Below are 21,463 nucleotides of genomic sequence, written 5' to 3'. Positions count from 1 at the left end.
TCCTGGGCGTGGACATGGCACTGCTCATCAGGCCGTGTTGAGGTGGCGTCCCACATGCCGCAACTAGAAGGAGCCACAACTGAAAATACACAACTGTGTACCGGGGGGCTTTGGGGAGAAAAAGGAAAAATAAAATCTTAAACAACAAACAAACAAAAATGAGTTACTCACCATTCCATTACCCAGACATAACTTTTCATTTCTCTGGGTTCTCTTTTAGTCAAGTTTTCTTTGAGTATAAAGCTTGTTTTATAGTGCATTATAGCTCCCAGAGCACATATATGCATATTAGATGTACATAAATATGTATTTTTTACATAATTTTAATTTTTTGCCTTTTCACTTTCATACATATTTTACTAGTTTGCTACATCTTTGTATTTATTTTTAGTGATTCCATTTTACTTTGTCAAGGTAGGATCCTATAACTTTACTTAGTCATTTCCCTATTATTAAACATTTAGATTTGAGACTTGTTCCCTATTTTAAATTTGCTTGGGCTGGGAGAGGTGATGAGGGTAGTGGATAGGGATCAGGGAAAAGGGCAAGAGAATCAGCCTTCTGATACCAAAGCAACAGCCAATGTACTGTTCATATTTTTAAACAGGAACAAGGTTCTCGTGTGTCCCATGAAATCTGCTCCTGTCATGTTGACCCTTTCAGATTCCAAGCATGTTGTCTTGCCGGTCGATGACGACTCCGACCTGAACGTGGTTGCATCTTTTGATAGGCGAGGGGAATATATCTATACAGGAAATGCAAAAGGCAAGGTAAGCCTAGAAGCTTAGAGGCTAGTGAAATAAGCCTTACTCATCCTGTGGGTTGGCTCATTTCACGCTTACTAGTTCTTTGAAACTTCTTCTGTCCCTGGACTGAGCATGCCTCCTGCCTGTGGCAAATGTAGCCTGTTTTTCTGTCATGCCGTAATTTCTGTTCTTTGGATTTAGAGTGGTCAGATTATTTGGCCTAGAAAAGGACGGAAGGGCCTTTACTGGATGCTGGTAATGAAGAGCCATTACTAAATTATAAAATGTGAAAGTGATTATAAAATGAAATACTTCTGATGAAAATGTCTGATACCTAGTTCTGTAAATATTGTGTAATTCAGGACAGCTTAACCTGCAGTGTTGTGGAGTAAGAAGTCAGGTTTGGGGAACTTTATGGTCCCTTTTAAGCTTAGAGTTTGTAGTCCATTAGGCACCTTGGTTTTTGTTTTATTTTGTTTTGTTTTTTGACTGGGGCACATGGTTTAGTGTAATTTCATGGCAACTTTAGAAAGTGGCAGTTTGTTTAATTGTGGTAAAATACATGTAACAGACGACATAAAATTTACCGTCTTAACCATTCTTAAGTATACGGTTCAGTGGCATTCAGTACGTTGAGATTGTTGTGCAGCCATCACAACCATCATCTCCAGAACTCTGTTCATCTCGCAAAACTGAAACTCTGTCCCCATTAAACACTAACTTCCTGTTCCTTGCTTCCCCCCAGCCCTTGGCAACCATTGTACTGTCTCTATGAAGTTGGCTACTCTAGGTATCTCATATGAGTGGGCTCATACAGTATTTGTCGTTTTGCGACCGGCTTATTTTGCCTCACGTAATGCCCTCAAGATTGTCCATGTGCAGCATGTGCCGCAATTTCCCTCCTTTTCAAGGCTGAATAATATTCCGTTTTATGTGTATACCACATTTTGTTCACCATTCATCTGTTGATGGATACATGAGTTGCTTCCACTTTTTGGCTATTGTGAATAATACTAAATAGTGTATTTTAAGAACAGATTAAGGCACTGTCCTTTATTTGAAGAGGTAAAAGGCAATCCCGGTTAATTAGGTTGAATACTTGGGAATAGAGGTGTTTACTGGATATTTTTATTCAGTCTCTTCTCAGTTTTAGAAACAGAAGCCAGATCTCATTACCATAAGTTATCAGAATACTTACTTTTTTTCTCCTTTAAACTTTAGATTTTGGTCCTAAAAACAGATTCTCAGGATCTCGTTGCTTCCTTCAGAGTAACAACTGGAACAAGCAATACCACAGCCATTAAGTCAATAGAATTTGCCCGGAAGGGGAGGTGAGACCTTGTCTTTTGGGGGACAGTTTTAAAAGTGAGTAGAATGCAAAAATACATTGAGTCAGTTTTTGTGTATATTATACTTAAATTGTAAAGAAAGTTTACTCAGGGGCTGGCCCGGTGGCACAGCGGTTAAGTTAGCACCTTCTTGGTGGCCCGGGGCTCACCAGTTTGGATCCCGGTGCAGACATGGCACTGCTTGTCAAGCCATGCTGTGGCAGGCATCCCACATATAAAGTAGAGGAAGATGGGCATGGATGTTAGCTCAGGGCCAGTCTTCCTCAGCAAAAAGAGGAGGACTGGCAGATGTTAGCTCAGGGCTAATCTTCCTCAAAAAAAAAAAAAGTTTACTTAAAAAATAGTTATTAGGAACTGTCAGTATCCGGTTCTGAAGTTCATAAAATTTACCATATTGAGCTGGCAGCCACATCTTTCTCTGGAGGGTGTCAGGCAGTGTCTTCATGGAAAAGATGTCTGAGTGCTGTGCACTTAGACAACATTCCTGGTGCAGGGTAAGCTCCGGGTAAAGATGAGCTGTTATTCTAATCAGATGATGTCACAGAATGCTCATAGTAAATGATCATACACTTCACTCACATAAAACTTGTTTACCCTTTTAAACCCTTTTAATTTCAGATGTTTTTCTGATGAGTTTGGTTACCCAGCTAGTGGTAGACATGTCAACAGAAACAAGAAGAAATAGGTTGTCAGTAAGAGAGCTAACAGTCATCCTGTTTCATGTAGGAATACCCATACATACTTAGAGGACATTCGTGTTCAAAATTCTTTCGAATCGAAAAAAGGTTATTCAGTGAAGTCTGTAAGAAGGTGGTAAAATAACTTACATTTTATTTCCAATATCATTACAGTAAAAAGCTGAACGTATTAAAATGACATAATTAGTTTATTATTAAGAGGACTATATTGTGTATAAAACAGACCAGAAATATAAAATATTTGTATACATTTAACTGTAAGCTCCTGAGTTCAGCAAGCTGGTTTCAATTTAAAGATCTTGGATCGCAATCAAATACCAGTGATTAGTTTGCACATAAAGGGTTCAGGGGTGCACAGAAAGCATGAAACCTGTTCTAATGGATAATGACAATTAGATATATAAGTATTTTAGTCTATTATTTAGATTTTTACTCAGTCTCTCTCCAAGTTATTAGTTGTTTCATGGTACTGTTCTAAGTAACAGATAGTAATAGAAAATGTTAACAGAACAGGTTTCTGACCTCTGCTGTTGATATTTTTATCCCTTCTGTAGTTGCTTTTTAATTAACACAGCAGATCGAATAATCAGAGTTTACGATGGCAGAGAAATCTTAACCTGTGGAAGAGATGGAGAGCCTGAGCCCATGCAGAAATTACAGGACTTGGTGAATAGGTAGGTGTCACGCCCTGGAGGCATGTGTGATAGTTCCGGACCTGGCCTCCAGCCCTGGTTCTCCTTGGGTGCTTTCTTTGTCCATTAGGACCCCGTGGAAGAAATGTTGTTTCTCGGGGGATGGGGAATACATAGTGGCAGGTTCAGCCCGGCAGCATGCCCTGTACATATGGGAGAAGAGCATTGGCAACCTGGTGAAGATTCTCCACGGGACGAGAGGGGAGCTCCTCTTGGATGTAGCTGTGAGTAAAAGGAGAGCTTGCTGTTATTACTTCCGTAATAAGGAAAATCTTGGATCCATTTTTAGAACCAATTTTTCTTTCCTTCATTAAATTTAGTGGCATCCTGTTCGACCCATCATAGCATCCATTTCTAGTGGAGTGGTATCTATCTGGGCACAAAATCAAGTAGTAAGTATTTGTCTGGTTTAATTGCTTTGAAACTAGATACCCTTTCTTTTTATTAAATAACCTTACAAGTAGTAAGTTAAAAACTGTCTTATTTACTTTCTTTCGCATGTGATTCTTGTAACCTAATTAAATAGGTTCAGTGGTCCTAGTTTTGCTTTATTTTGATGGAAAGGTCTTGGTCCAAAGCTGATTTACTAGGCTCTCTTTTCAGGGAGAAAGTCTAGTGTGCTTTCTGTTATCTGAGATAGATTTTTCTTTTTCTTTTTCTTTTTTTTCCCCCTGGTAAGGAAGATTTGCCCTGAGCTAACATCCATTGCCTCTTTTTTTGCTTGAGGAGGATTAGCCCTGAGCTAACATCTGTGCTGGTCTTCCTCTGTTGTGTACATGGGAGGCCTCCACAGCACAGCTGATGAGAGGAGTAGGTCCATGCCAGGGATCCAAACAAGCAAACCCTGGGCTGCTGAAGCGGAGTATGTGGAATGTTAACCACTCGGCCACGGGGCTGGCCCCACTCTCTTGCTTTTCTTATTTTCAGCTCACTTAGTTTCTGTTTTATATCTTGGTTTTATTTTGAACACCTTTAGTTATGTTTGTAATCAGGGTACTCAGAAGAAAATTTCACATTTTACCTCAGAATTGCATCTTAGAAAGATTAAAGGAGGCAGTTATTTATGGAAGGGCTACAGTTAGTAACCTGGAATGTTTAAGATAGGAAATAAAATAGTAAAACCTGTAGATACCTAATTTTTATTAGCTGCCATATTTGATCTCAGAATTCTGGGTCTCTTCATGCTCAAATCTTTCATTTTTATCACAGATGTCTAGATTATAGACTGTTGCTTTCTCATTATGGCTGAGTAGTCTGTTTTGTTTGTGGTGTAGGAAAATTGGAGTGCCTTTGCACCAGACTTCAAAGAGTTGGATGAAAATGTAGAATATGAGGAAAGGGAATCAGAGTTTGATATTGAAGATGAAGATAAGAGTGAGCCTGAGCAGACAGGTAATATTTCTCAGACAGCATTCCCCAATCCCAATTGCAGATGTTTCCCAAAGGAAAATGATTGTTTTACTCAGTATTTGTTCTTTATTTGTGTTGAAAATTCGTTTCAGCACTTAGTCTAAAATGCCATTTTTCTTTTTAAGCTTCCCCAGTTCTGACAGTTTTGAGAGTCTTTATTTGTAAGGCATTGACCAAGGGCTTACGTGGGCATTCCCAGGGCTCACACAACTCGCTTACCATTTCACTTTCTGTTGCCTGACTAACTGCAGACAATTGAATGAGGGTGTCCGTGCAGCACCAAGCAAAGTGCCCCCCATGCTAGGTGCTCAGCTCGTGTCATCTTGTGACTCCCTTGTCAGTAAGATGAAGGAAAAGAGCATGGGCTTGGGAGTCACACTACCTTGGGCAAAATACTTATTCTTTATACCTGAACTTCCTCATCTGTAACATGGGGTAAGAATAGAACCTGCTTTATAGATTTGCACAGGTAAATGAGGTGAGTCCTGTAAAGTAGGCCATAATGAGCATTCAGCTGTGATTTTCTGTTATGATTGTGGTCATTGTTATTTCCCTCTCTTGTCTTCTGAACTTCAGATAGGAAGCTCCTTGAGTAGGAAGATTTGGCTTTTTATCCCCGTGGTGCCTAACACAGGGCTTTTCACATGGTAGGGATTTGTGTATGTGAATGCTTGGTATGCCCAGTTGGCGCTGTCATCGAGTAAATAATGCCACAGGTCACTGCCTGCTGGGCCACTTGATGGTGCCGGGAATCAGGCAGTTGGGACTGAGGTTGATTCTTTCCAATTTGAAAGTGCTGGTCCTCGCTTTTGTGATATTAAGATAACGTGCTTCGTGTGTTTTAGGAAGACAACCAAGGATGCAGCATGTTCTGGACTGCATTGGTATTATGATATTCTGTGAAGCCTTCCCAGACTTCCACAGAAAGTGTTACTGTTCCTCATCTCCTTAGCACATTGCACATACCTTTACTGTAGCACTGACTGTATTGAATTGAAATTATCTGTTTATATCTGCCTCCCCAGTTAGACCAGGAAGGTCTTACTGAAAAATGGTTCCCAGTTTTCTTGGGCATCACTCTATTCCCAGTGCATAGCATAGGGTGGAAATTCAGCACATATTTGTTGAAGGATTAAGTAAAATGAACTGTTTGATTTTCCTCCTTTGTTTCTCCTGAATTTCAGTTCATGAAAATCATTAAGCTGTATGTAAAAAGCAGTTTTCCACTTCTTCTCACACCTCTGCTTTGTTTCTGTTCTGCAGGAGCTGATGCTGCAGAGGATGAGGAGGTGGATGTCACCAGTGTGGACCCTATTGCTGCCTTCTGTAGCAGGTGAGCCACCGCCAGAGGCTGGACCTTGGGATGCTCCTCCTCCTCAGTCTCTGGTGTTGAATCCCCATTTCCCCTGTCTCTCCCTTCACTTCCGTCTGGTTATTAGCTCAAAGAGATAGCTCCTTTGATAGAAAATCTCCTCTGATAGAAAATCGTAAGAAACTGAAATAATTCATTTAAATATTTATTTTTATTTTTGTTTTTTTGCTGAGGAGGATTTGCCCTGTGCTAACGTCTGAGCCAGTCTTCCTCTATTTTGTATGTGGGTCACCACCACAGCATGGCTGTGGTCAAGTGGTGTAGGTCTGCTCCTGGGGTCTGAACCTGGGCCGCTGAAGCAGAGCATGCCAAACTTAACCAGCAGGTCATGGGGCTAGCCCCTGTTTTATTTTTACTACTGATCTTGTTCATCATGTTGTCTGATTTCCTTTTATTCATCTTGGCTTTCTTAAGGTTCTAGATCCAAACCTGTTGCTTATGGTTAATATGGGTGATTCTGCCCTAGAGGAAGGATTCGTGGTTTAAGCAACTGTCTCCTCTTTTTTCTAATCCCTTGTCTGATCCTGTTCCAAATAGTGATGAAGAGCTGGAAGATTCAAAGGCTCTATTATATTTACCCATTGCCCCTGAGGTAGAAGACCCAGAAGAAAATCCTTATGGCCCCCCACCAGATGCAGTCCAAACCTCCTTGATGGATGAAGGGGCTAGTTCAGAGAAGAGGAGGCAGGCTTCAGCAGATGGGTCCCAGCCGCCTAAGAAGAAACCCAAAACAACCAATATAGAACTTCAAGGAGTACCAAATGATGGTAAGAGCCGCATCTTCTCTCTGTTGCCCTGTAGACACCACTTTTCACTCTCCAGCACGGTCGGGTGGTTTTTGTTGGAGTAATTTTACCTTAGAGGAATTTTCCTCTGAGTCTTTTTTGTAGTGCTTTACAACTTGGTGATGATTTCCTCCGCTTCCACTTCTCTTTTCCGACGGGGAGGTTCTGCCCTTGCTGCTTGCACTCCTCTTTTCCGACAGGGAGGTCCTGCCCTCGGTGCTTGCACTTCTCTTTTCCGACGGGGAGGTCCTGCCCTTGGTGCTTGGCCTCAGGTGACACCCTTTAAGTCTTCTGCCGTCTGCCTTGGAGCTTGTCTCCTTGAGCCCCCTTCTCCCTGCCCCTCACTGCTGTTTTGTCAGGTGGGAGCGCCCCAGTCAGACTCGGACAGTCGTGGCTCACACCTGCTCTCACAGTCTGACTCTGGAAGCCTGTGCAATCACCTGGTGGAGTCAGAAGTCTTACCTGGGCTGTCTAGTTCCGAAGTCCACCCCCTTTCTGTTCTCACGTGCGTGTGTGCCTTCCTCTTCTGGCTTGGTGTGTCTTGTAGCTGCGTTTTAGAGCTGCCATGGCTTGGTGTGAACCACATAGGCCAGGTGTGCCCTTTGGCCAAGCAACTATTTCTCAATTAACGATCGTTATTTTATAGTTTTATAAATAGTTAACAAAGCAAATTTTTCTCTCTGTGTTAGTGGATCTGGGACACAGGGCAACGTTTTTTGCTTATGGATCAGTGGCATGCCATGTGCTTGGTTGAGGTGATGGGTCTGGTGCTGTGTGGATTTCTTTCCATGCCTATCTGTCCTTTTACAGAAGTCCATCCACTACTGGGTGTGAAGGGGGATGGCAAATCCAAGAAGAAGCAAGCAGGCCGGCCTAAAGGATCAAAAGGTAAAGACAAAGATTCTCCATTTAAACCGAAACTCTACAAAGGGGACAGAGGTTTACCTCTGGAAGGATCAGCGAAGGGTAAAGTGCAGGCGGAACTCAGCCAGCCCTTGACAGGTAAGGACACATTGGGAGCGCTGCCTGGCTTGCTTCGTGGCCTTGCTTTGTACAGCCCCTGACTCCGCGTAACTGCAGCGTCTTGTTCCTTCCTTTCCTCCTTTTCCCCAGTAGCAGATATTCCCTGAGTTTTAAACTGCTGCCAAGGGTAGGGTAAACCAGATGTGGCTTAATTCGGTGGCTCTTAACCTTGGGTCTGTAAGTAGGTTTCGGGGATCTACATTCCCTTGATACTGCATGCAAAATATTATGTGAATATTTTTGTGGGGAACATGCCCATACTCTTCATCAGATTCCAGTAGGAATCCATGACCCAAAAAGGGTAAGAACCACTGGTTTAATTCACTTTTTCATCTGTATTTGCTTCTAGGTTTATTTTGTTTTGCTTCAAATGAAAGAGCGAGGCATATAACCAGAAATAGAAGCTTGTTTTCTACAGCCCCTGTTTAACTGTGGCGTCTTTTCCATGTCTGCAAATTGTTCACATCCAGAGGTGGTTTTTTTCTCTCTCTCTCGACGTAATAATGAAGTTGTTAGTAGTACTGTTATGTTAAGAAGTACTACTAACTTGTTTTGTTTTTCAAACAGGAGATTACCAAAAAGGCAAACTATAGTATCTTTGTAGCTTTTTAACACCTAAGCCTCTTGAAACGTACTGTTTCCTCACTTTTATATGACTGAGGGATTTTTTTTACTGAGGGATAGAGAACAATTTCAATTTCCTGTCAAATACTTGTGAATCTAGGCTAAATGGTCTCTCGTTTGGAAAGTAATAATCAAATTAGAGTCCATTTCTATTCAGACACTGTTGGGTTTTGGAAACTTTTTGTTTTGTTTTATATAGAAGCACTGCTTTAATACAATGATACAGTGCTGTCAGTTTTCTGTGGCTAGGTCAGTAGACTCAAAGAGGCAGGACTGATGAAATAGCAGTGGTTGTATTCAGGTTTTTCCCCCTTGCTTTAGAATTTTAAGTGTTTGAATCCAAATGTGATGATATGCAGTAGCATGCAAAACAGAATTCCTTAAGTCAGCTGATCGTTGTGAACATGAATGCTCTTCTGCAGAGAAGCTGACACAGACTCAATTACTTACCATTTGGAGTGTTCCACCTCAAGCTCACTGGATTTAGGTTTTAGTTTTTCACAGTGCAACACTATACCACCAAGCACCAGCAACAGTATTCGTGGTGCGCCACTGATAATCAGTTACCTCCTCCACCTTCAGTCCACCTGAGTCTGTGTCTCTATATATTTTAACATAGCCTAGAAGAGTTCTATGGGTATTTCCAAGAAAGATTGCAGGTCAGTAATTGACGTAATGTAAATAAAAATGATTTTTCCGTAAGCTGCGTCTTGCATAAGCTGATGCCACTACAGAGGAAACACCATGTAAAGTTTAAGTAGATTTCCCTGGCCCAAGGGGCTGAAACACTCCAGGGTGATTTAAACTGTGCCCAAACGTATTGAATTAATTGACGTACTCTAGGACATCGTCTCCCAGCTTCTTCAGAATCTGTAATTAATCATTTGCTTTTTAATGGTAAGTGTATTATAAATAAACCATTTAAAGTTTTTAAAAAGTCAGTATTTCCCTCTCTATAATACAGTGATTTCAACTTTAATTACAGTTGGTGTAGTCACTAACAGTAACTGAGTACCTCTAGCATTTCCCACGTTAGGTTTCTGTTAAAGGTACCATGAAGCACCGTTAGATTTACTGCCCAGAGTACAGCAGCAGAAGTGTTTCTCAGCTGCACTTCAAAAATGGCTAAGTAAGACTCAAAATCCAAATGTTGGAAGGTTTACTCAGCCCTAAAGGAATAGGCGTTTTTATTCCCTAGTAAGTCTCAAAATACTGAATGCAGTTTGCTGTGAAATTTTGAACTATGTGTAGAAGATGTATTTTAATATTTGTACAAGTCAGCGTTTCAAAGCTGCTTCTAGTCAGAGTGGATACCATCATTAAGGGCCTGTTGGAAGGATATATTCCCACTCACTTTCCCGACAAGGGTAAATTAGGTACCGTCCTCATTAAAGGCTAGAACTTGTGTCTTGGAATAGCAGGATACCTCAAACTAGGTTTTTATTTTCTACATTATTTTTATTAGGCACTTGAGTCGGTCAACCTTAAGTAGAGGCAACTCTTAACAGCTTTACCCTTAAAAGGCCTAGAGAAGACTGACCTAACAGGGCCAAGGGGATGGTACATTTTCTCATAACACACGGACGGAACAACTGTATAGATCACTGAAGCATTTCACCAGCCTCTCATGACTGTGTGCGTACATCCTGCCCCATGGAATCTATGCTCTTGCCTTCCCCTTTTCTCCTTTCCTCCCTGGCCTTGGGTCCTTGACCTTCTCCTGAATGGAGACTTCCAAAACTGAAATGGCCAGATGAAACTCCAGAGTGTGCTGAGGAGCAGGATCAGTAAAAACCCTCCAAAGGGGCATTGTGGGTGGGCTCCAGGACTTCCTCAGAAGGCTGCATCCAGCGTTATCCACTAGCTGCAGTGTGACTTGGATCTTTGTGAAGGCTGCATGTCTGGGGGAGAGTGGTGATGCTGGGTATCACAGACATCTCCATGGGAAGTCTCTGTTTCAGGACAACGTGTCAGAGCTTTTGTGTGGGATTCTTTGGGCGATGGTGGGGCTTCATCCAATACTGTGTTCACCTTGGAGGGCCCAGAACACGCAAAGCCTGGCTGGCACACGCTGTTGCTTTTCAATCAAAACCAGCATGCAGTCATTGTAGATTTTTCACCAGATATTAAGAACTCAAACCTGATCCAGAATGGCTGAGGCTGAACCATCTTTAAAAATCACTTCAGTCTGAGGGTTGTGTTTGTTGATTCAAGGCTTTGTAGATCTCCCCTCCGCCCAAATGCCCTACTTTCGCATTTAAGCCAAATTATTTGGAGGCAAGATTATAGGTGTAGGCTGTGTAACTGCTCAAGTTAGATGGATGACAACTGTTAATATCTGCACTTGACCCCTTACTGAAGGAACTGTTCAGTGAGCCGTGATAAGCCCTGACAAAGGTGCTGTTGCACGTTGCAGCAGGAGACTGTGCATTCCAAGGGAAGGTGGGAAGACACATAGACCACTATAGAAATATCTGGCGACATGGAATTGGGCTATAGAAAATTCTTCCCTGTCAAACACTTCATCAGTATTGAATAGCACCAGTGGACCCAAAGAAGACATACCTACCATGAGGAGTGAGGGCCCATTAGTATTGCTTGGTGAGGGTAACCCTGAGCTAGGGACTTTTTGTAAAGGCCAGATCAACAGAGTCAGCACCATTATCACATTCCCTTCAATTGCCTTATAAGACACTCTCCAGAGGACCAGTCCTCAGAACAGAAACTTGAGATATGAGCAGAACCACCAGTGTCCTGGTTGCCCTGTGGCTGCTTCAAGGATTGCCCAAGAACTAGGCTCCTTGGCAGTAAACATCATTAGTAGCAATTGTAACAAGGTTGTGGTCTGTCACATCCGTGGTCTAAAAGCCTCGTGGGATGGTGAGCCTGAAGGGCGTGGTGTGCTCCTGCATCTGTTGCCGTAGCAAAGGCTAAGGAAAGCAGAGGCGCCCCCTCTAGGGGCAGACAGGCACTGTACAACTGCACAGATCTCCTTGTGGCGGTACCACTGCCCTCCTTGTGCCGCTAGGCCCCCCGCTCCGCCCCACGCCACCTCCTCTTCACTGACTAAACCTGTGCTTGCTTTAAATGCTTGGGAGTGAGTCAGGGGTTTGTTTTTTTTTTTTTTTTTACCGTCTTCTTCCTTTTTAAAAAAAATCATCAGTCTCTCAAAGAATTCCTGCTAAAATCAGATGGCTAGTTGGATATTCTTTCTCATTTTGGGTGATATTATTAGCTAAGGTAACATTTGAAACCAGTAATTCAGTGTTTCTTAGGCTTGGCTGCTATTGGGAGGTACTAGTACCAGCTGTTCATCATGAACTGGATTTTTCTTAATTTTGCATTACTGGAGATTTCCTTTATGTCACAACCAAATAATCTGTCTTGTTGGGATAGAGTTTTCAGTAGCCTGGGGGTCTTGTCTTGCTGTATCTGTCTCTTACCTTGCTCATGGTGTTGTTTGCTCTGGTTTTGGTTAGTTGCCTGATGCCTCAACAAGCCTTTTGTTTTTTTCTTTTTGGTCTGTTCACATGAACGAGGACGATAACAGAAATGTGAACTGACCTCAGACAATCACTATAATGTAGTTCGTTAGTCATCTTAGTGCCCATTAGTAATGCTGTTGATTTGTGATCAAACCACTTTTTCCTGTTAGGATTCAGGCTTAGAATGGCAGTGCTGTGTTCCTTTTTAAACCGTTAAACCAGGTTGGTCAGGGTGCCTGTGGGACCAGCAGTGACTAACCTGTGGGCGGCAGAGGCGTGGCATTGAGTCCTGTGCGGTAGATTCTTCTGTCTCAGGATTTTTAAAAAAATCAACTCAGGAGGTTAATTATTATATTTTATGTTGGGAGAGAGATCTGAAAAATTGGTGCTAAATAAGCTTTTTATCTTACTGAACCACATGAAGTTTAAATTTGATTTTTAACAGTGTAGCGTTGAAGGAGAGTCTGTATCCAGGGAGTTTGTATTGTGTAATTTCAGTCTGTTCTCAGGCAAATGGGAATATTTTTTTTATTGCTAGTTTTCACCTATGCTTGAAGTTTTACTTTAAAAATCAGGTTAAAAGCAAAGTTTCTAAATGGGCACTTTTCTTTCAGACTTGGGCAATTATTGTTTATCCATTTTACCTTCAAGTGGGCATGTTCTTCCCCATTCCAGATGAATGTGGGAGGATTTTCTTCATCTTGTTCTCTTTTTATACTTCCTGGTTAATATTTCACAGTAGCCCATTTAAGGATGTCCCTCAGAGGTTGAACAACTTCTATGGAATAATCAGGGAAGTGTTCATTTGATTTTCCTGTTTAGGATTTTTATTTATTGATCAGTTGTTGGCGCATAGAAATGCTGCCAGTAGTTTTCATTAACATTTCACCGTATTTGGGATTCTAAGGTGATGAAGATGTCACTTAAGGAACAGGGGTGCTTGGAAGAGGGTTAATCATTTAGTGACTACTTAGTCTAATAGATGAAAGATGTAGCACCGTAGAATTCCTCTCCTTTCCTTACTGCACTTGTTGGATTGTAAAGCATTGTTTGTTAATACCTTGGAGAATGGTTAGCAGCTTTTTTCCCCTTTGGGGCAGTACTGAGAAAAGTATTGGGGTGGGGGTTTGGGATTTGGATTTTTTGTTGCTTCTTGAAGTGAAGAGTAACTGGGCGTTGGAGTTGGGTCTGACTTACATGGGGGGGTTCCATGTATGTGGACTGCCCCATCCCGCACCCAGCATATTTCATTTTGGAAGTAACCGGTCTCAGTTGATGCTGAAAGAAATGTTTTTGTGTCTCATCTCTTTAGCAGGGGGAGCAATCTCAGAACTGTTATGAAGATCCTTGAAGCTCTTCGTTCTTCCCTACTTTGCCATCATGTGGCCTCTGGACACTGTGGTCAGTCATTTGAGATTGACTTTAATTTAAAACAAAGGCCTCTGCTTCCCACCCAGGAGGTGGAAAGAGTGAATTTTATGTTTGAATGAAGAAGTGAATTATGGAAGAAGAGTATACGTCCCTTCCCTTTCAAGCATAAGTCCAAACAGGCTCTCAGGAACAAGGATTTGTGAAGATGCCACATGGGAGTTTTGACTCATTGAAACTTTAATACTTACATTGCTGGAGAAAAGATACCTGTTTTGCTCATCTAATTTTATTGTACCCTGCATCATTTTGACCTGTCATTTCCTGTCTCCTGTTTGCCTTCCACCCTCAGTGCATGTCCTTGAGTGACTTGTTCTTATCTGAAATTCTGCTACTGGTATCCAGAAAAACTGCTGTTGCCTATTCTTTCTCCCACTTTTAAACTTATCATCTCACCAGATACCTCCTATATTTCCGCTTTGTGTAGAAAGGATGAGCAGAAAAGAAAGTGCTTGAAAGATTTCAAGTTTTCAGAAAGGGAGGAAAGATAAGAAAGGTCCACTTTTCTTCACATGCCGAGTTTTGCTCAAGAAGCTGGGCTGGGAGAGGTCAGGGTGTTTGTTTTCCTTTCGGTGCATGTTTCCCGCCAGCGGGTTGGTTCGTTCTCCTTGATCATGGTTTTTGAAGATGGCTTGTTCCATCTATCTCCAGCAAAGAATCATCAGTAGTTGATCTTGCTTTACCTGTGCTGGCTTCCAGAGGTGGACGCGAGCCAAGATGTCTCCTGACGAGCTGCCTTTTCACTGGGTTGGGGAGTCGAAGCAAGGACTAAAGGAAACCGTCCAGGGTCAGAGCAGCAACAATGCAGTTGAAATCAAAGATCAAGGGAAAAATTTTTTATCACTGCTGTGGCTTTCTGTCCTTCCGTCAGTCATTGCATTCTCCCCTTCTTGTCTCCGTGCTCCTTTCCCTTCCGACGTATTTTCGGTCACTTCCTTTCTGTGAAAGGTTGCTTAGCTTTTAAAAAAATTTTAATTTTTACTTTTTGCTTTTGCTCTTCTTTATATAAAAAGTAGCAGATTGGATGGATGTGGACATTAGGTGTTTGAAATTCTCTGAAAGTGCAGAGTAAAGAGCCAGGTGTGGCGAGGGTTCCCTCGGCTCTGAGCAGAGCCCTCAGCTGATCAGAAGTGCTTAATTGGGATCGCCATTTTCACAGTATTTTCCAAGGAGAGTTTAAACACTGCTTATCGTGGAATCTCTTATCAGCTGTGGATGTTCCTATGGGTAGCCAGAGACATTGATTACCTTTTGGATTTTAGGATAGAAATCAAAGTAGAATGCATCGGTAAGAGCCTCTTTCTCCCATTCCATCTTCTAGAATCAAAATATTCAGTAATTAAAGTAATTAAGAGCTCTCCCTGAGTCTGTTGCAAAATGTCTATATTTTTAGATGCGCCTGTTTTTTCTTCAAACGCTCATCGTGTGAATTTTATTTCATGTTTTACATCAGACCAGTAGTAAAAATTGGCAGGTCTCTCCCGAGACCTCGTTTTGTTTTGCAGACGTCATTTCCATTCCATTTCTCTCTGGGCTGTGCGCTGCCGTAGCGTGCAGACTGTGTGATACAGAAGGTCTCTGCCTTATTTCCATGTGCACAGGAGCTTGTGTCCTCTCTGTGCGCGTGGATGTTTATGCTGTGTCCACCTCCTCAACTGGCTGCAGAGAAAGTCACCTTCAGCCCTGTCAGATTGTCTCTGGCAGCAGCTCCTAATAATTATTTATATTTTGGGAATTTTTTTCAGCTCCTAAAACCTTCTGTCTATTTCATTTTGATTTTCTTGATTTGTACAATATATGCATATTCTTTTCTTCCCTTTGTGGTCCCCTCCCCCCACACTGTTTTGTTTTTTAATGTTCTCTAGTTTTGTACGAGACGAGACTTAGCCTTGGGTACTTCTTGCTGAAGCTTTAATGCTTTGTAAATAAAATTGGATGTTTATTAAAGGACAGGTGTAGATGTTTGTTTGTAGCCACTGGTCACTTCTAAAACTCACCAGCCACTTTGCCGTGTGTGATGGAAAAATGCACTTACTGTGTTGATGACCGATCTTCTTTGTGTGTGGAGATACAGAGCTGGGAAAGGTAGCGGTGGTAGTCCAGGTTTCTGCCTCCAGACAGATTGTAAATAAACGATTCCGACAAAAAGTTGGTGTTAAATCAAAAGATCATCTAGGAACGACCTTTGTCCAGCTCAGTGTAAGTGGGAGCACCTGCTCTGGAGCCGCGGTGCGGGAGGCCTCCTGGAGGTCAGAGGGACGCGTGCGAGGGGGCTCCTGCTTTGCAAGGATCTTTCTTAAAGTTTAAGTGCAGTTAAATTCCTCTTTATCAGCCTTTTTCCTCCCTAGATTAAATAGCTTTGAAGTCCATTGAATATTCATTGTCTCCTAAAGAATAAGATGTTTCATAAAGTTGTCTTTGACTTTAATCATCACCAAACCTGAGTGCTTATTAATCTTTTTCGTTACGTGCCTGAGAATCTGTCTTTGACATCATAGCAGTTTCCCAGCAACCTTGGCCAAGTGAATAATGAGCTCCTCTGTTCTGTAGGGTGAAGGGAGTAGGCTGAGAAGCAGGGAGTGTCCCCGGGGAGGAGGAGTGCCTGGCTGGGGGAGAGGAGCTGTGTTTATATCGCCTGTCTTGCTGATAAACATTCGCATTCTAAAAGGGTTCTGGGCTGTTATCTTCCTGAATTTTCATTTCTCTTTAAAATTCCTTACAGTGTTGCACAGTTTACAAAGTGTTTTCATGTACAGTTTATCATTTGATGCTCAAAGTGACCTTCCTGAAATAGGCAAGGAGATCTTAATTTACAAAGGAGGAAATAGAAATTCAGGAAGGGTAAGTCACTTGCCTTCCCAGTCCAGAATTCTTAATCCTTTTTATAGACGGTTTAGGAGCATTTAAAGTTACTAATAATTCAAGTTAATCCTCTTTTTTAGGCTCAGTATTTGATTTATTATTTGGTCAGATTTAACTGATATTTTGAAACCTTTTAATTTAGATCCCACAGTTTGGAGGGGAGGGGAAAGGGTGAGGAAAGGGATAGCTTTGCTCTGCGTTTGAGGTGATTTGGAGATTGGCTTCTGCTTCTGAAGTCTTTCATCTTTGTCTTCCCAAGAGGTGGATTTAAATACTCATTTAAAGGATGTGAAAGCATAATGACTGGTAAGGGGGTCATTAACAAGCAGAGATAGTAAAGGAGCAACATTGTGGCTTTTCTCCCTGCCTTGTGGCCTCACCTGTTAATAAGGACTGGACTTTTATAAGTGCCACTGTTTTACTGACAGTGCAGACAACATATCTTTTGACTTTGAAGGATATCTCACATCAAAGGAATTAAGTTACGATATCGTAAAGGATTCAACTGGAATACCTTGGGGTGCTAGCCAGGATGGTGAGATGCATACTGCGACATGAAGATTTTGGCCACTAGTTTCATCCTTGGGAGCCTGGTGTTGGCCTTCTGCCTGCCTTTGGCGGTGACTTTGCCTAAAACACTGGCCATCCCTGAGAAACTGCAAGAAGCTGTGGGGAAAGTTATCGTCAATGCCACCGCCTGTACTGTCACCTGTGGCCTTGGCTATAAGGAGGAGACTGTGTGTGAGGTGGGCCCTGATGGAGTGAGAAGGAAGTGTAAATCTCAGCGCTTGGAGTGTCTGACCAACTGGATCTGTGGAATGCTCCATTTCACCGTTCTCATAGGGAAGGAATTTGAGCTGAGCTGTCTGAGTTCAGACATCCTGGAGGTTGGGCAGGAAGCTTTCCGGTTCACCTGGAGACTCGCTCGTGGGATCATCTCCACTGACGACGAGGTCTTCAGACCCTTTCGGGCCAGCTCTCACTTTGTGAAGTTTGAGCCTGCGCAGGAGCGTGACTCCGGGACTTACCGGTGCGATGTGCAGCTGGTGAAGAACTTGAGGCTCGTCAAGAGGCTCTATTTTGGGCTGAGGGTCCTTCCTCCTAACTTGGTGAATCTGAATTTCCATCAGTCCCTTACTGAGGATCAGAAGTTAGTAGACGAGGGCCTGGAAGTGAACCTGGACAGCTGTTCCAGGCCTCACCGCCCACTGTGGAAAAGGAAGGTGGCTGTAGCCTTGGGAATCGGAATTGCCGCTGGAGTGGCTGCTGGTATGCTGGTGAGCATTGTCTTGTGCCGTGGGCTGAGGGTGAGTTACAGCCGTGTCAGCCTTAAGACCCTACCAGCTTTGCATCCGAAGGGCTGGCTGCCCAGGAAGCTGGGTGGACTGCTTAGGAAGCCAAGCTAGCTTTTCAGGGGAGTGTTCTGACTGCCTGATTGTGGATCAGCTAAGAGGGAGGGCATCCACTGCCAAAAGAGGGAGTGGGGGATGTGGAGAGGGGCAACATCATGGCTGCTGTGGCCAATAATCTCAAACCTGGTGTCCCAGATGGAGCTCTTCCTGATCTTCCTGCCCACTAGGGACCCAGGAAACCTGACAGCAGGCATCTCCCCCACTCCTGGGAAGAGTTCTGTCATCCAAGCCGCCTTCATTTTCTACCCTTTACAACTGGTATGCCTCCCCACCTCTGGCTCACTTCTTCAGGCAGTATAATCATGTAGAAGGATATATTGATAGCATTTCCAGTGAAAACATTTTTTTCCTCTTCAATAAAAATATTTCACAGTAGCTCTCTGGGGACCTAACCTTTTCTGTTCTTTAGTTAGAAATTTCTTGCATTCATTTAAATTGTCCCATAATCAGTCTGGTTTTCATTTTCCTCGAATTTCTTAGACTAGACAGTGAACACATTGCTTTGTAAGGGGGCATATACCCCTTTGTAGCAGAGCTGAGGTGGTTAGCAATGACTTCTGACCTAGTCACTAAGTGTTAATACATTGTCTGTACTCCCAGGGGAAGCATCTGTGTTCAGTGTTAAATTGATTCCTGGCAAAACACTGACTTCCACATCTGGTAGGTTCCCCTGAACGGTTCCTTGGCTTGCTCCCTGCTCCTGTCCTGTTTGCTGTTTCAGTGCCCTGAAGCTTGTCTTCCTGGAAAGGTCAAGTGTATTGGTTTCTTATAGCATCCAAGGCCCCCTAAGCCAAGACTAGTACCTTCCTTCCTCTGTAGGAAATCCAGTCTTAAGACCCTCAGAGGCCATTCAGACTGTGAGATAATTGGCTTGTGGAACCCTCAGGAAAACGGCTTGTGGCCACCAGCTGAGCTACTTCGACTGAGAGAATTACAGCATTCCTTCCCTCACTTTTCTCCAGCTGCAGAGGGGGTAGCAGAAGCCAAGACGTGGACCAGTGGTTCTCTTTTCTAGCTGTGTGTCTGAATCACCTGGGTGAGCTTTTGAAAAATAAGATTCCTGAGCCCCAATCCTGAGGGTGCTAGTTTAGTTTAAATTATGGCCAGTGGATCTTTATTATTTCCTCTACTTTTAATTAAAGACAATTTCAAACCCATAGAAAAGTTGAAAGATTCGCTGATACCCATAGACCCTTTACCCTTTTACACCCATAGGTTCATCAGTTGTGAACATTTTGCTAGAATTATCTTTCTAAATATACATAAATTTTACTGAACCACTTGGAAGCTAGTCACAGACATTGTGACCCTTACTCCTACATCGTGTGCATCTCCTAATGGGACGTTCCCGGGTCACCACAGCATCTTCATCACACCTAAGGAGAGTAACTCCCTAGTCTGACATGGAGTTGATCTCTCATTTGCCCCAATTTCTGAAATCTTAGGGCTTTTCAGTTTCTGATCCAGGATCAAACGAAAGTTGACACACTACATTTGGTTCTGTCTCTTAAGTCTTACTTTACAGCAGGCCCCCTGCATGTCTTCTCGTTTTTGATGACGTTGATTTTGTTGGAGAGCCTAGGTGGCCATTTGTCTTGGATAGTACCCCACAGTCTGGATTTGCCGTTTTCTGATGATGAGCTTCCTGAGGAATGACTAACGTTTTTGACCAGAACCCTGTGTAAGTGGTATGTACTTAGTGCATTACCTCAGGAGGCACAGGATGTCAGGTGACCCATGACTGATGATGAGCTTGATCGTTTGTTTAAGGTGGTGACTGCCAGGTCTCACTAACGGCGTATGTATTTTTTTTTTGCGCTCAGTAATCTGTGGGGCGATACTTTGTGATTATGTGTTTTTCTAAAAACTTCACAAACGTCTTTGGCATCCATTCATGACCCTTGCCTTATATTACATGTTGGGGATTGCAAAATGGTAATTCTTTTAAGTCCATCACGTTTATATTTATTAGCCTGCATTTTTCTGTAAAGAAGAACTCTTTTTTTATTCTTTATTTCTGAGGTCTCAGTGGATTCTCTCTCTCTCTTTTTTATTTTGGTGAGGAAGATTGGCCCTGAGCTAATATCTGGACCAATCTTCCTCTATTTTGTATATGGGATGCTGCCACAGCATGGCTTGATGAGTGGTGTGTAGGTCCGTGCCCAGGATCTGAACCTGCAAACCCTGGGCCGCCCAAGCGGAGCGCATGACTTAACCACTGTGCCACCAGGCCGGCCCCTTAATGCATTCTGTTTGATTCAGAGAATGATATATAATCCATTCATATTTTTGATATTCAAAGTGTCCCCAATTTTGGCCAGTAAGAGTCCCTTCCAGCTATCTTTTTTGTCCTTTGATGTAGTCCTATTTTGACTTTGAGCATGTCCTTGCTTTCTGGTACAACAAGGTGTCTCAGATCCACATTTGGACTTTGCCTTCTCTACATCTGAATCTGCTGTTTCTCCAAGGGACTCTGGTCCTTTGTGGTGTGGGGAGTAGTATTTAGAAACCAAGGTCAGGGTGCTGAATGTGCTCACTGCCACTGGAGAGTCATTGTTTCTAGGCCCTTTCAGTGTCCCAGATAGAGATAATCATGAGTTCAAAGCATCTTTTTTCCAGAAGTTTTACAGGTAATTCTGATATATAGTGAAGGTTGAGAACCGCTGGCTTAGACCCATGAATAGGATGTCTTTACTATTGCTCTTATTTTGAAAGGATCTTAAATTTTCCACATTCTCTTCACCACAGAGGGGAGGAATCTCAGAAGACATGGGGCAGGGTCCTGTTTCTGTTACTGACTGTGTAAGGGAGCAAGTTGACCCTTTGGTCCTCATCTTTGAAACACAGGATTGTGAGGATCAAACGAGAGCCTCTGAGTAAACCTGCTTTGTAGACGGAAGGACTGGACATGAGAAAGGGATGTCATTTAGGAAGCATATTAGTTGAGTGTGGGACAGTCTGCTGAAGCAGTCAGGAGAGAGCCTGCTTTACTTTAAAAGATGACCAGAAAACAATATCTTTGTATGTAATGAACTCATTACTACATTGCTGGAGAGGGAGGAGTGAGGGGTACAGTTTCCCATTTTACAGACGGAGAGACTGAGACCCAAGAAAAGCTAAGTAACTTCTCCAGCATTCTATTACAAGCCAGTCATCAAGATGGGGTGGAATATTGTATAGCTGTAGGTTTGGAGCCCTCTGTGCATTGGGCTCTGGATTTTGACTCTTAGGATGTGAAGGGACTGGACATGGAAGAGAACAAAGCCCTTTGGATGTCTTAGGAAAAACCAAAATCCAGTTCAGTTCGTTGTTCTGGGCTGGGATCTGCCTGTGGAGGGTAGAGGAGATGCTGACTGGACTAAAATTTGGATTCTAGAGCGGCCAGTGCTCCTAGCAGCCCCTCTGGGGGCAGAGGGGAGTGAGCCTGTGGTGGTGTCATCCCACTGCCTGCGCTGGCCCCTGGGGGCTTGCTGTCAGCCTGGGCTTCTGCTGAACAGGCCTGGGCACAGAGCTAAGCACTGAGTAGCGGGGCCTCTGCCTGCCTCCACCTCCCTCTTCCCTGGTGATGGCTGTGGGC

The 21,463-nt window shown here is 43.0% G+C and overlaps 2 protein-coding genes across 4 annotated transcripts in view; both read left to right on the top strand.

Annotated features, from left to right (window-relative positions):
- RBBP5 (RB binding protein 5, histone lysine methyltransferase complex subunit) overlaps positions 1-15,559 on the top strand; it is a 34,818-nt gene extending 19,259 nt beyond the window's left edge. For 2 of the 3 annotated variants that reach the window (XM_046682441.1, XM_046682442.1), the window contains 10 exons: positions 608-770; positions 1,968-2,077; positions 3,348-3,467; positions 3,556-3,709; positions 3,806-3,877; positions 4,760-4,877; positions 6,159-6,228; positions 6,805-7,034; positions 7,863-8,054; positions 13,497-15,559. In XM_046682441.1, the coding sequence (XP_046538397.1) occupies positions 608-770; positions 1,968-2,077; positions 3,348-3,467; positions 3,556-3,709; positions 3,806-3,877; positions 4,760-4,877; positions 6,159-6,228; positions 6,805-7,034; positions 7,863-8,054; positions 13,497-13,525 (1,258 nt within the window). In that variant the 3' untranslated portion in view covers positions 13,526-15,559. The remainder of the gene's footprint in view (positions 1-607; positions 771-1,967; positions 2,078-3,347; positions 3,468-3,555; positions 3,710-3,805; positions 3,878-4,759; positions 4,878-6,158; positions 6,229-6,804; positions 7,035-7,862; positions 8,055-13,496) is intronic. The other variant, XM_046682444.1, reaches the window with a different exon arrangement.
- Positions 15,560-15,703: 144 nt separating this feature from the next.
- TMEM81 (transmembrane protein 81) lies at positions 15,704-18,235 on the top strand. The gene has a single exon (XM_046682445.1). It carries the CDS (start codon positions 17,029-17,031, stop codon positions 17,878-17,880), a length of 852 nt encoding a protein of 283 aa, XP_046538401.1. The 5' UTR covers positions 15,704-17,028; the 3' UTR covers positions 17,881-18,235.
- The last annotated feature ends 3,228 nt before the right edge of the window (positions 18,236-21,463 follow it).

The sequence above is a fragment of the Equus quagga genome, chromosome 13, assembly GCF_021613505.1.
Source record: "Equus quagga isolate Etosha38 chromosome 13, UCLA_HA_Equagga_1.0, whole genome shotgun sequence".
In the NCBI taxonomy this organism is placed as follows: Eukaryota; Metazoa; Chordata; class Mammalia; order Perissodactyla; family Equidae; genus Equus; species Equus quagga.
The sequence above is the reverse complement of the archived record's forward strand: the minus strand, read 5'-3'. Positions and strand labels throughout refer to the sequence as shown.

Coding starts and splice junctions, on each gene's coding strand:
- TMEM81 (XM_046682445.1), top strand. CDS start 17,029: ATGAAGATTTTGGCCACTAGTTTCATCCTTGGGAGCCTGGTGTTGGCC.